The sequence below is a fragment of the Ammospiza caudacuta genome, chromosome 37, assembly GCF_027887145.1.
Source record: "Ammospiza caudacuta isolate bAmmCau1 chromosome 37, bAmmCau1.pri, whole genome shotgun sequence".
NCBI lineage: Eukaryota > Metazoa > Chordata > Aves > Passeriformes > Passerellidae > Ammospiza > Ammospiza caudacuta.
Window position 1 is genome coordinate 1,086,011 of NC_080629.1, and position 14,865 is coordinate 1,100,875.

Consider the following 14,865-nt stretch of genomic DNA (forward strand, 5'->3'; position numbering starts at 1 on the left):
AGAAAAAGGCTCTTTTTCCTTTTTCCTCCTTTTTTTTTTGGCTGTTTCTTGTAGAAACTCGGGGGGGTGTGTCTGGAGTGGGGGGGAGGGGCTGGGACCCTGCCAAGGGGGGAGGGGGGGGGGTGCGAGGGGGGTCCGCCCCTCCCCCGCCAGCTCCTGCCCCCCCCAGCTCTGTAAATACCCCCGGGGGGTGTAAATACCTGTACATGCCCCTCCCCCTCCCCTGTACATATGTTGATACGGGGGGGCCCCCGAGCCCCCCTTTTTATAAAGTGGCCAATGAGCTTTGGTTCCGCCTACGACTCATTTTTTGGGGGGGATTCTGGGGGTTCCTCAGGGTGGTGGCCCGTGGGGCTCTCGGGGATGAGTGAAGGATTTTGGGGGGCTTTGAGGGATTTTAGGGGGTTTTGGGGTCCTGAATTTGTGAAATGTTTCACCTGCGTCACCTGTGTGTCACCTGCGTGTCACCTGTGTCACCTGCGTCAGCGCGACTGTCGTAAAAGACGGCCGCAAAGCGCGACTGTCGTAAAGGGCGCCGTAAAGCGCGGCTGTCGTAAAGACGGCCGTAAAGCGCGACTGTCGTAAAGGGCGCCGTAAAGCGCGGCTGTCGTAAAGACGGCCGTAAAGCGCGACTGTCGTAAAGGGCGCCGTAAAGCGCGGCTGTCGTAAAGACGGCCGTAAAGCGCGACTGTCGTAAAGGGCGCCGTAAAGCACGACTGTCGTAAAGACGGCCGTAAAGCGTGACTGTCTTAAAAGGCACTGTAAAGCGCGACGGTCGTAAAAGGCGCCGTAAAGCGCGACTGTCGTAAAGACTGCCGTAAAGCGCGACTGTCGTAAAAGGTGCCGTAAAGCGCGACTGTCGTAAAAGGTGCCGTAAAGCGCGACTGTCGTAAAGACGGCCGCAAAGCGCGACTGTCGTAAAGGGCGCCGCAAAGCGCGACTGTCGTAAAAGGTGCCGTAAAGCGCGACTGCCGTAATGACAGCCGTAAAGCGCGACTGTCGTAAAAGGTGCCGTAAAGCGCGACTGTCATAAAAGGTGCCGTAAAGCGCGACTATCGTAAAAGGTGCCGTAAAGCGCGACTGTCGTAAAAGGTGCCGTAAAGCGCAACTGTCGTAAAACCGGTCGTAAAGCGCGACTGTCGTAAAAGGTGCCGTAAAGCGCGACTGTCGTAAAACCGGCCGTAAAGCGCGACTGTCGTAAAAGGTGCCGTAAAGCGCGACTGTCGTAAAACCGGCCGTAAAGCGCGACTGTCGTAAAAGGTGCCGTAAAGCGCGACTGTCGTAAAAGGTGCCGTAAAGCGCGACTGTCGTAAAACCGGCCGTAAAGCGCGACTGTCGTAAAAGGTGCCGTAAAGCGCGACTGTCGTAAAACCGGCCGTAAAGCGCGACTGTCGTAAAAGGTGCCGTAAAGCGCGACTGTCGTAAAAGGTGCCGTAAAGCGCGACTGTCGTAAAACCGGCCGTAAAGCGCGACTGTCGTAAAAGGTGCCGTAAAGCGCGACTGTCGTAAAAGGTGCCGTAAAGCGCGACTGTCGTAAAAGGTGCCGTAAAGCGCGACTGTCGTAAAACCGGCCGTAAAGCGCGACTGTCGTAAAACCGGCCGTAAAGCGCGACTGTCGTAAAAGGTGCCGTAAAGCGCGACTGTCGTAAAAGGTGCCGTAAAGCGCGACTGTCGTAAAAGGTGCCGTAAAGCGCGACTGTCGTAAAATCGGCCGTAAAGCGCGACTGTCGTAAAATCGGCCGTAAAGCGCGACTGTCGTAAAACCGGCCGTAAAGCGCGACTGTCGTAAAAGGTGCCGTAAAGCGCGACTGTCGTAAAAGGTGCCGTAAAGCGCGACTGTCGTAAAAGGTGCCGTAAAGCGCGACTGTCGTAAAACCGGCCGTAAAGCGCGACTGTCGTAAAACCGGCCGTAAAGCGCGACTGTCGTAAAAGGTGCCGTAAAGCGCGACTGTCGTAAAAAGGTGCCGTAAAGCGCGACTGTCGTAAAAGGTGCCGTAAAGCGCGACTGTCGTAAAATCGGCCGTAAAGCGCGACTGTCGTAAAACCGGCCGTAAAGCGCGACTGTCGTAAAACCGGCCGTAAAGCGCGACTGTCGTAAAAGGTGCCGTAAAGCGCGACTGTCGTAAAACCGGCCGTAAAGCGCGACTGTCGTAAAAGGTGCCGTAAAGCGCGACTGTCGTAAAACCGGCCGTAAAGCGCGACTGTCGTAAAAGGTGCCGTAAAGCGCGACTGTCGTAAAACCGGCCGTAAAGCGCGACTGTCGTAAAAGGTGCCGTAAAGCGCGACTGTCGTAAAAGGTGCCGTAAAGCGCGACTGTCGTAAAACCGGCCGTAAAGCGCGACTGTCGTAAAAGGTGCCGTAAAGCGCGACTGTCGTAAAAGGTGCCGTAAAGCGCGACTGTCGTAAAAGGTGCCGTAAAGCGCGACTGTCGTAAAAGGTGCCGTAAAGCGCGACTGTCGTAAAACCGGCCGTAAAGCGCGACTGTCGTAAAAGGTGCCGTAAAGCGCGACTGTCGTAAAAGGTGCCGTAAAGCGCGACTGTCGTAAAAGGTGCCGTAAAGCGCGACTGTCGTAAAAGGTGCCGTAAAGCGCGACTGTCGTAAAACCGGCCGTAAAGCGCGACTGTCGTAAAAGGTGCCGTAAAGCGCGACTGTCGTAAAAGGTGCCGTAAAGCGCGACTGTCGTAAAACCGGCCGTAAAGCGCGACTGTCGTAAAAGGTGCCGTAAAGCGCGACTGTCGTAAAACCGGCCGTAAAGCGCGACTGTCGTAAAAGGTGCCGTAAAGCGCGACTGTCGTAAAATCGGCCGTAAAGCGCGACTGTCGTAAAACCGGCCGTAAAGCGCGACTGTCGTAAAAGGTGCCGTAAAGCGCGACTGTCGTAAAAGGTGCCGTAAAGCGCGACTGTCGTAAAACCGGCCGTAAAGCGCGACTGTCGTAAAATCGGCCGTAAAGCGCGACTGTCGTAAAAGGTGCCGTAAAGCGCGACTGTCGTAAAAGGTGCCGTAAAGCGCGACTGTCGTAAAAGGTGCCGTAAAGCGCGACTGTCGTAAAACCGGCCGTAAAGCGCGACTGTCGTAAAAGGTGCCGTAAAGCGCGACTGTCGTAAAAGGTGCCGTAAAGCGCGACTGTCGTAAAAAGGTGCCGTAAAGCGCGACTGTCGTAAAACCGGCCGTAAAGCGCGACTGTCGTAAAAGGTGCCGTAAAGCGCGACTGTCGTAAAACCGGCCGTAAAGCGCGACTGTCGTAAAAGGTGCCGTAAAGCGCGACTGTCGTAAAATCGGCCGTAAAGCGCGACTGTCGTAAAACCGGCCGTAAAGCGCGACTGTCGTAAAAGGTGCCGTAAAGCGCGACTGTCGTAAAAGGTGCCGTAAAGCGCGACTGTCGTAAAACCGGCCGTAAAGCGCGACTGTCGTAAAAGGTGCCGTAAAGCGCGACTGTCGTAAAAGGTGCCGTAAAGCGCGACTGTCGTAAAAAGGTGCCGTAAAGCGCGACTGTCGTAAAACCGGCCGTAAAGCGCGACTGTCGTAAAAGGTGCCGTAAAGCGCGACTGTCGTAAAACCGGCCGTAAAGCGCGACTGTCGTAAAAGGTGCCGTAAAGCGCGACTGTCGTAAAATCGGCCGTAAAGCGCGACTGTCGTAAAACCGGCCGTAAAGCGCGACTGTCGTAAAAGGTGCCGTAAAGCGCGACTGTCGTAAAAGGTGCCGTAAAGCGCGACTGTCGTAAAACCGGCCGTAAAGCGCGACTGTCGTAAAATCGGCCGTAAAGCGCGACTGTCGTAAAAGGTGCCGTAAAGCGCGACTGTCGTAAAAGGTGCCGTAAAGCGCGACTGTCGTAAAAGGTGCCGTAAAGCGCGACTGTCGTAAAACCGGCCGTAAAGCGCGACTGTCGTAAAAGGTGCCGTAAAGCGCGACTGTCGTAAAAGGTGCCGTAAAGCGCGACTGTCGTAAAACCGGCCGTAAAGCGCGACTGTCGTAAAAGGTGCCGTAAAGCGCGACTGTCGTAAAAGGTGCCGTAAAGCGCGACTGTCGTAAAAAGGTGCCGTAAAGCGCGACTGTCGTAAAAAGGTGCCGTAAAGCGCGACTGTCGTAAAAGGTGCCGTAAAGCGCGACTGTCGTAAAATCGGCCGTAAAGCGCGACTGTCGTAAAAGGTGCCGTAAAGCGCGACTGTCGTAAAAGGTGCCGTAAAGCGCGACTGTCGTAAAACCGGCCGTAAAGCGCGACTGTCGTAAAAGGTGCCGTAAAGCGCGACTGTCGTAAAAGGTGCCGTAAAGCGCGACTGTCGTAAAACCGGCCGTAAAGCGCGACTGTCGTAAAACCGGCCGTAAAGCGCGACTGTCGTAAAACCGGCCGTAAAGCGCGACTGTCGTAAAAGGTGCCGTAAAGCGCGACTGTCGTAAAAGGTGCCGTAAAGCGCGACTGTCGTAAAACCGGCCGTAAAGCGCGACTGTCGTAAAATCGGCCGTAGAGCGCGACTGTCGTAAAAGGTGCCGTAAAGCGCGACTGTCGTAAAAGGTGCCGTAAAGCGCGACTGTCGTAAAACCGGCCGTAAAGCGCGACTGTCGTAAAACCGGCCGTAAAGCGCGACTGTCGTAAAAGGTGCCGTAAAGCGCGACTGTCGTAAAAGGTGCCGTAAAGCGCGACTGTCGTAAAACCGGCCGTAAAGCGCGACTGTCGTAAAACCGGCCGTAAAGCGCGACTGTCGTAAAAGGTGCCGTAAAGCGCGACTGTCGTAAAATCGGCCGTAAAGCGCGACTGTCGTAAAAGGTGCCGTAAAGCGCGACTGTCGTAAAAGGTGCCGTAAAGCGCGACTGTCGTAAAAGGTGCCGTAAAGCGCGACTGTCGTAAAACCGGCCGTAAAGCGCGACTGTCGTAAAACCGGCCGTAAAGCGCGACTGTCGTAAAAGGTGCCGTAAAGCGCGACTGTCGTAAAACCGGCCGTAAAGCGCGACTGTCGTAAAACCGGCCGTAAAGCGCGACTGTCGTAAAATCGGCCGTTAAGCGCGACTGTCGTAAAACCGGCCGTAAAGCGCGACTGTCGTAAAAGGTGCCGTAAAGCGCGACTGTCGTAAAAGGTGCCGTAAAGCGCGACTGTCGTAAAACCGGCCGTAAAGCGCGACTGTCGTAAAAGGTGCCGTAAAGCGCGACTGTCGTAAAACCGGCCGTAAAGCGCGACTGTCGTAAAAGGTGCCGTAAAGCGCGACTGTCGTAAAACCGGCCGTAAAGCGCGACTGTCGTAAAAGGTGCCGTAAAGCGCGACTGTCGTAAAACCGGCCGTAAAGCGCGACTGTCGTAAAAGGTGCCGTAAAGCGCGACTGTCGTAAAAGGTGCCGTAAAGCGCGACTGTCGTAAAACCGGCCGTAAAGCGCGACTGTCGTAAAACCGGCCGTAAAGCGCGACTGTCGTAAAACCGGTCGTAAAGCGCGACTGTCGTAAAAGGTGCCGTAAAGCGCGACTGTCGTAAAAGGTGCCGTAAAGCGCGACTGTCGTAAAACCGGCCGTAAAGCGCGACTGTCGTAAAAGGTGCCGTAAAGCGCGACTGTCGTAAAACCGGCCGTAAAGCGCGACTGTCGTAAAAGGTGCCGTAAAGCGCGACTGTCGTAAAACCGGCCGTAAAGCGCGACTGTCGTAAAAGGTGCCGTAAAGTGCGACTGTCGTAAAAGGTGCCGTACAGCGCGACTGTCGTAAAAGGTGCCGTAAAGCGCGACTGTCGTAAAGACAGCCGTAAAGCGCGACTGTCGTAAAAGGTGCCGTAAAGCGCGACTGTCGTAAAATCGGCCGTAAAGCGCGACTGTCGTAAAAGGCCCTAGGTAGGTTCTAGATATAGTTCTAGGTCTAGTTCTAGGTGCGTTCTATGTATGTTCTAGATGTAGTTCCGTACACTGAATATGGTCTGGGTGTGGTCTAGATTACGTTATAGGTGCATTCTAGACTGCGTTCTAGACTGCGTTCTAGGCATGTTCTGGGTTACGCTCTAAGTTTGTCCTAGAGCGCGTTCTAGGTACGTTCTAGATTGCGTTCTAGGCGTGTTCTAGATTGCGTTCTAGGTGTGTTCTAGATTGCGTTCTAGGTGTGTTCTAGATTGCGTTCTAGGTGAGCGCTAGATTGCGTTCTAGGTGAGCGCTAGATTGCGTTCTAGGCACGTTCTAGACTCTAAATTGCGTTCTAGATTGCTTTGTATTGGCCTCTAGATTTGCGTTCTAGGTGCATTCTAGACATGTTCTAGACTCTACGAATCGTTGTAGATTGTGTTCTAGGTATGTTCTGGGTTCCGTTCTAGGTACAGTTCTAGGTACGTTCCAGAATGTTATGTTCTGTATATGTACTAGATATGTATTAAGTATGCTTCCGGATATGGTTCTAGGTATGGCTCTATGTTATATAGAATTATGTATAATATATATTAATAATATATAATACATACAATATATAATTCTATATAATCTATATAATACAATATATAAAGTATATATTCTATTTACAAATATTAATTGGTTTCACTCCAAGTATGAATTGAATTTGGCTGCTCAGTCATGCAACAAGCCGGTCCTTCATCTGAATGGATGTGCTTGCTTGAATGCTGGCCAGTGCCTGATGGCTGGAAGGCAAATGAAACTTTCCCTCACAAAATTGTGCAGTGGTATCATGGGTTGACTGGGAAAAAATAATGTATTTTCCTATGCCCGTTTCAGTTACTGTTGATTATTTTCAGATTCAGAATAGAAGCATAAATTGTCAAAGCAAAATACCAGGTGAGAATTCTCTGAGGAAGAAGGAAAAGCCAGGCGTTTTTATAATCCCTAAAAGTTTGTTCTTTAGAAGAATCCAAACATAAACTTAACTCTTGAGCATTTATGTTTATACAATTCATTGTACTCACAGGAAATAACATTAGGAATTGATTACTGCTGGTATCACCCCCTTCATAGCTGTGTGGACTAAGTTGATTCCAGTCATGTACAGAACTTGTGGGATTTTACTTCTTCAATTGTAATTGTTGTCCCAACCTCAATTTGAACCTGAAATGTCACCAGACTATCCTTTTTAGGTTAAAATAGAAAATAAAATATTGGAGCCTTTTGACTTCAGTAGTCTAACTCTGCTGAGTTTCCAGGATCCATCTGTAAATTAGTTTGGCTTTCAGCTTCCACTGTCCATAACATGTTCACTGTTCATAATTTTAACTTCAGACAGGGAACTGATGTTCAGGCAAAAATGGATGGTTTAACACATAGCTCTAGATATAGCTCTAGATATATAGAATTAGATATAATATATATTAATAATATATAATATATAAAATATATAATTATATATAACAATAGATATAATATTATCTATAAAGTATATATTCTATATAAGATATATTTCTATGAATACTATATATTTATATACATATTTTCAACTGCTTCTCAGATGAAAATTATTCAAGAACACTCCTCTTTCCAGACCAGTGACAAAATTGGATTTTCAGCAGAACAAAACACGTGTGAGCTCTCAGGTGGGGAGCTCCAGAGTCCTGAGCCCCCAGCTGATTCCAGTGCTGCCTTCTGTCTAATCCCAGCCTGTGTTGGCAACCTGCCCTCCCATTTCAGCAGAAATTCAGAGAGGTGAGCTGGAGTCACTGGGCACAGCACAGTGGCTGGAGCTCATCAGCCTGTTCCATACAGAAACCAGCTCTAGCAGAGTTATTCTGCTCCTGTGGTGTGCTCAGCTGGGCTGAGGTGAATCAGTCTGTTTGAATGGATTGCCTGGGAGCATCATGCAGTAATAGTCTCAAAGTGCATTGTCACCATATCCTTACCTGCTCAAGGAAAATTCCCTGGAGCTTTGAGTGCTAAGAACATGGAGTGCATGGAGGAATGGTTTCCTTCAGGCTCTCTGGTTTCCCAATATGTTTTTGGTGGCGACTGGTTCATGGAGAGGATGAGAAACAAGTATGATGTTCTGTAGAAGAAGGTTTATTAGTTCTGTTGGTCTCTGACTATATTTCTGTTATTAATCTGTTTTAGTTAGTAATTGGACAGGTCACCTGTGCATAGGACTGGGAGTTGTTATAACTCCTCTAGGTGAGGCTGTAGCATGTTTCTTCAATCCTTGGCATAGAGAGGAGTCAATACCATGTTATTTAATGGAGGCTGAAGAGTGTTTGTGCTCCTAAAATATTTGAGACAAGGAAGATCCTGTCCATAGTGATTTGATAAAGGACAGGGATCCTACCCTTTCTGTCTGTCAGTGCTGACTCACATGTGTTTGTTATTTGCACCATACCACTGCCTGTGTAGCTCTTAAGACCCCCTTAGGCATCCAGACACAGTCTGTATCTCAAACAGCCTAAAAATTCAATGATGGGATGAATTCTTTTGGAGACTATTTTTCTCTTATTAGGTTCCTATCTCAAGTGAACAAACTGCTTGATTTACAGCACTGTTGTTTGAGAGGTTCCCTTGTGTAGCTGAAGATTCGTGTAATTGCTACTTTGCAGCAAATAAAAAAAATTTCTCTGGTTCAAACTGCAATTTGACTATTTCTGATGTGTAGAGCCCATTATCAGAGCCTTGATGAGGCGCAGAACAGATTTGGATGAAAATGATGAGATTTGGATGAAATGGCCCTCCATCAGGGCAGGCTACAAAGATCCTCCTCTTTGAGGTATTGGCCCTTTTGATGCATAAAATGCATGAAAATTTGCTTGAAAAGTGCAAGTTGATGAGTAAAAGAGAATTCACAGTAATTGTAGTGAAATGAAAAAAGAAAACAGGCAAAAGCATTGGAAAGAATATGTTTAATTGCATGTAATTACTTGATGTGGGTTTCAGTCAGGGAAAAAGGAAAAAGGAACATGCTAAATAGCGCTGGTGTGGCAATTACTCAAATGATTTTCTCAAATGACTGAACTTTGTGTATTATTAAAAAAAATAAAGATACAGCGACAACAAAAACAAAAAAAAAAACCCAACCAGGAAAACCACACACACTACTTTATGTTGTAAGAACTTTGCTGTATCAGTCAAAATGCTCTGCCACCTCATGATTTTTGCATGTGTAGACAAAATGAACTTTGTTTCCTGGTAATGCTGTGTCAACATGCTAGGTGGGATGCAAGTTTAATAGTTTTAACTATCAGGGTGTGAGTAAAACATTGCCTGGGTTATCTGATAGCCTAAGCACTTTGAGATGGAGCTTCTCAGTTGAACAATTTTTTGACATGCCAGGTTTGCTGACAAACAAATCTGAACAAGTTGCAGTCTGGTGAAATAAAAATACAAGAGAAGCAGAAATAGAGGTCCAATAGAGGTGGGACAAGGTTCCTAGCACTAATTCAAATGGTTTTGTCTCTAAACAAGTAATCAGACTGTGGTGGTGTTTGAGGGTCCCCAGGACAAGGGAAGAAATGACATCTGATAATGCCTCATCTTCCCTGAGGAGGCTTCCAGTAAGGAAAGGACAAATGCGGGAGTCTGGGGCTTTCCTTCTGGGAAATTGAAAATCGAGGAAGAAAACTAGATAGGGACAAAGAAAACTGATGCTATCCTTCTGATAACAGAACTGAACTCATAAATGAATTTAGGACTGGTCCTCAGCATCTTTTAGGATTCTGTCAATGCACCTGTGACTGAGACTGGCAGTGATTTTCCCAGGTACAAAAATACAACTTCATTTCAATGTGAAGGATTAGTCAAGGTCCAGCTGTATTTTGCTTGGAAAAAAATTCTGCCTGCTATATCTGCACCAGAACAGGCTTATTGGTGGAATTCTTTTCTGCAGATGTGGCAATTTTTGGGGGGGCTGTTTTTGGTCCTAATCTGGATTATTTCTTCTGGTTTTTGTGATAACTTTCACAGATAGGCAGGTAACTGGTAGTATTCTCCCAGTCTAAGTAGGTTTCTAGGAAAATGGAGTAGTAATAAAAAAGTAGGCATAGCAAGCTAAAGAAAGAAAAGACCTGTGCTGCATCTTTGTAGCCTTTTTTTTATTTCACTGTGATGGAACACCACTCAGCTGAGTAGGGAAATATTGTCCAGTTCAGACTGTAATTGAGTAGAATCTGACTTATTTGGGGCTGAACACAAAAGTGAGGATAAATCAAGGAATTAACAAGACCGAGAGAACAGACTCTACTTTCCAAATCCCAGAGTGCCAGTGCTGGAAAGTTTATTGTAATGGAATTTCAAGCCAGGATTTCCAGGCTCAGGAGGTTTAGTTATTTTGGATGCATTTCAGATCAGCAGTGCCTGCTTGGCATGCTGTCTGCTCCTGTTGCAGCATTTAGTTTTGTGACAGGTTCTGTGTGAGAAACAAGAATGGCCCATATCAGCACACCTTGGCAGCTTTATTTCAGCTGTAGCATTTTCAAGGAGAAGTTCCACAGCTGTTATTCCTTGTAACCCTGGGCCGGTGTCTTTGCTTGAAATGGTTGAAAAGGACGTGCAAACTGAAGGCTCTTCCCCATAGAAAGGTGTCAGCTCAGCTGCTCTCGCTCCCAACGTGTGCAGAGTTACAAACACAGAGCCCTGGGGCAGCAATGCCATCAGCTGGCAGTTCAGCAGTTATAATTTACCACAGGGGATGGAATGGTTTTTTTGTGAGGGTTATCTTAGCAAGGCGCTCACTGGGGGACCCATCTGTTTCTGCTCATGTGCTTCCAAGGGTGACGTTTGCTAGCAGGGCCAAAAACCCCCCGGGAAACTGCATGTGAGCACAGTTCTCAGGCGTAACCCATTGTAACTACATTTCCTCCTGTCTGTGATCTGCAGAACTCATCTGATAGGGAGTTTCTTTCCCAGTACTTTGGGTGAGTAGACTCACTAAATCCTGCTTCCTCTGTTTCTGCACTAGGGTTCATCCAGCACTGAGTACTGTGGGAATGTGTAAAATCAGAGGGGTTTGGGAAAGCTGCAAAAGGCAGGCCTCAGAGACAGCAGAACTGTGATCAGAGCTGAGCAGCAGCCATGAGATTGGTCAGCAGAAAAACTATTTAAACTGTGGAAAAGCAAGGACAAATAGAACAATGGTCTGTGTATTAACACTTGCCTAGAATGACTCCCTAAGCTACAGAAAGTTTATCTAGCAAGATATTAGGAAGTTCTAGGCTTAATACTGGAGCTCTGTGCATTGTGTTTAAGGCTCACAAGCAGGTATTGTATTTGAAATAAGCAAGCATTGTTTAACCAAAGGTACCTGTGCTTACAGTGGTTGGATAGAGCTACTGTCAATGTGCTTTTGCTTTGTGTGATTGGGCAAAAAACTGATAAAGTGAGTTGTGACATTGAGTTCTTGGTCTGCTGCCTGGGATGTGAGCTGGTGGCATCTTCCCATTGCCGTAACCATGGAATGAGGCTGATGCTGGAAAATCAAACGGCTCAAGGCAGTTCCCAGCAGCCCTGCCCTGTTTGTGATTTGTGCACAGACCCCTGCCAGTGTCAAGTACTTGGCACAGAGCTATGGTGAGAGGCACTGTGAAACTCCTGATCTCCTGCCTTCCTGCTTCCTCCCCATTTCCCTGATCCCTGAAAGCGTTTAGCCATGACAGCACTTCTCTTCACTTTAGCCATGACAGCACTGCACTTCATGTTCTAACAAGTGTTGGTTGCACAGAGGTAGTGCTGAAACTGTTGATGGTGCTGTTATTAGATGACCCCTGACACTCACCAACTAACTGAGAAACTGGAGACCATGAATTTCCCATTTCTCCTGAAATCACTTTCTTTCAGAAACTGCTGCACAGTCTTCCACACAACGCATTACTTAAAGGCAGAGATGAGAATTCAGGGAGTGGGGTCTGACTTCCAGCTGAGGTAATTGTGCAAGGCTACTGCCAGGGAAGAAGCGAGGCAATCCTCACTGGATTGAAAGCTGCCTCACTGTGAGCAACCCCTGAACCTGGAGAGAACATCTGAGTGCTTGTTAGGCTGCTGAGAGGTGGGTCTGACAGCTGCTCCTTGTGTGCATAAAGACACAGAAAGCACACAGTCCTGAGGAAGGGAAAGTTGGATGTTAATTGGCTCCGAGTGACTTCTGGTGCCAGGAATGCTCAGTATGGGATGATGCTGGGGATGTAAATGGCAGGAGAGAATTAATTGCATATTGTGAGTGAGGAAGGACTATGGTGCTCAGAAATGAGTTTAGCTTGTTTTGTTGGTTTTCTGGTAATTTTTCTAATTTGGGTTAATTTTGTGGTAGTGATTATGCCTAAATATTGTTCTAAGTCTGAAATTAGTACTGTGGTTATCTGTTGAAAAAGTTCTTAGTCTCTTATCAGGTTTTTTTTGTATATATATATTTGTATATATTTATTTAATTTAAATAAATATAAGTAAAAAAATATGATACAGAAAATATATATCTATTATTATATTAGAAGGTATTCTCTCTAATATATATAATATCTATGAATAAAATAAATAAAAATATCCATATAAATATCATTAAATTTTGAAAAATAAATTTACTTTCTAAATTTTAAATCTGGTTCAAATAAAGGGGTGTCCTTGGTTTTTATTTGGTTAGAGGCAGGAGTTTTATTTTAAATAATATAAGTAATATAGAAATGTGGATCTTAAGATAGAAATATATAATAAATATATAAAGAGAAATTGCTAAAGTATGAATATAAATTTATATATAAATATATGTAAGTAATAGGAAGAGTTGTAGTATAGAATATAAATAACATTATATGGGAATATAAATATAAAAATATGTAAATATAGTTTAAAAGAAAGGGAATGTTTTGGCTTTTATTTAAGTAGAGGCAGGGGTTTTATTTTGAATATTATAAGTGTTAGAGAAGTAAAAATCTTGACGCAGAAATATTTAATCAATGCATAAAAATATGTATAAAAATATATAAATATCTACTCGCATCAGATGTAATATAGAATATAAATTTATTTATAACTTGACATTGGTAAAGATAAATGTATAAGTAAGCAATAGACATTAATATATATTATAAATACAAATATGAATATAAAAATCAGACATAAGGATAAAACATATTTAAATATTTTTTAAAAGAAAGGGTTGGGGTCTTTTTTATTATTGGGTTAGAGGCAGGGTTTTTATTTTAAATAATATGAATGTAGATATTATTGTTATATATTTCTAAATATTGAGATATAAAATCAAGATATAAATATATATATATAAACACAAAATTTAAGTAAATATAAATAATAGGAAGAGATGTAATGGAGAATACAAATAAGAGTATACATTAGTATACATTTTAAATGTAAAAGTGAATATGAACCTGAAAAACAGAATTTTAAAAAATATTTAAATACAGTTGAGAAGACTGAGGTTCTTTTTGGCTTTAATGTGGGTAGAGGCAGGGGTTTTATTTTAAATAATGTAAGTGTTACAGATGTAAAAATCCTAACACAGAAAGATATAATAAATATATAAAGATATGAATAAAAGTATATAAAAATATAAGTAATAGGAACACATGTAACATAGAATATAAATTTATAAATAAATCGCTAAATATAAATGCAAAATCGATCATACATCAGTAAACATTTTAAATATAAATTTGAAAAATGTTTTTTTAAAAAAATTAAATACAGTTGAGATGAAAGGGGGTTTTATTTGCCATGTATGGGGTAGAGGCAGGGGTTTTATTTTGAGTACTGTGAGTGTTACAGAAGTAAAAATCCTAACAGAAATATATACTTACTATGTAAAAATATGTATAAACATATAAAAATAAATTTAAGTTTTAGGGATATATGCAATATGGAATAGAAATGTATTCATAAAAACAAATGTATAAATGGACAGTGTACATCAATATACATTGTAAATAGAAATGTGAATATTAATATGAAAAAAATATTTTTTTAAATATTTAATTTTTTTTTAAAGAAATTGTTGAGGTTTTGTTTTGTTTTGTTCTATTAGATTAGAGGCAGAAGTTTTTTTTTTCCTCTTCCCGGTTGTTTTGGGGCATTTATTTCAGAGCAGTTTTTGGCGGGGGTCGCCCCTGTTCTTTTTTGCCGCCTTCGCTGCCCGCAGCCCCGAGGCGCGCTGCGCCCCCGGCTGGGTCGGGCGGCAGTGCTGCCGCCTTGTGGGCAGAGCGCGGTACTGCAGCCCTGCACCGAGAGGCCGCCACCTTGGGAGTGGCGCGTCGCGGATGTCGCGGACTTTTGGTTGACCTTCTCAACAGGGCGGCGAAAAGGGCGGGGAAGTGGAGGACCGGGGTGGGTGTCAGTGGACTGCCTGCATGGAATACCGACCCCGGCGCGGCCCCGGTGGTATTTTCTGTGGCGTTTCAAGTGTACCCGACACATGCTGTCGTCTCAGCGGCGCCGCGGGCAGGCGTATTTCGGCGGGTTTGTGACAGGCATGTGGGGAAACGCCTCGCTGTGCCGGGGTCCTCTGACAGCCGCTTTCCCGCCCTGAGGGAGCCGAGCCGGGCCGAATTGTTCCGAAGAGCCGAAGAGCCGAGTGTGGGCGAAAACAGCCGAGTTTCCCCGAAGAGCCGAGTGTAGCCGAAAACAGCCGAGTTTCACCGAAGAGCCGAGTGTGACCGAAAATAGCCGAGTTTCACCGAAGAGCCGAGTGTGGCCGAACACAGCCGACTTGAGACGAAGAGCCGAGTGTAGCCGAACACAGCCGACTTGAGACGAAGAGCCGATGATAGCCGAGTGTAACCGATAGCCGACTGTAGCCGACATTGGCCGCATTTAGACAAAGAGCCGAATATGACCGACTTTAGCCCAACCGGGCCGAGTTCAGCCGAAGAGCCGGAAAAGCCGAATTTAGACGAAAAGCCGAACCGAAACGATTTTAGACCTAAGCCGAACCAAGCCTAATTTAGCCGAGTTTATTTAAACAGAACCGAACGACGCCGCAGCACT

At 45.5% G+C, this 14,865-nt stretch overlaps 1 protein-coding gene across 1 annotated transcript in view; it reads right to left on the bottom strand.

Moving 5' to 3' along the window:
- Nucleotides 1-482: 482 nt before the first annotated feature.
- Nucleotides 483-14,865, bottom strand: part of LOC131570683 (THO complex subunit 6 homolog) — a 17,863-nt gene continuing 3,480 nt past the window's right edge. Inside the window, exon 7 of the mRNA XM_058823055.1 lies at nucleotides 483-688. Within this exon, the coding sequence (XP_058679038.1) occupies nucleotides 483-688 (206 nt within the window). The remainder of the gene's footprint in view (nucleotides 689-14,865) is intronic.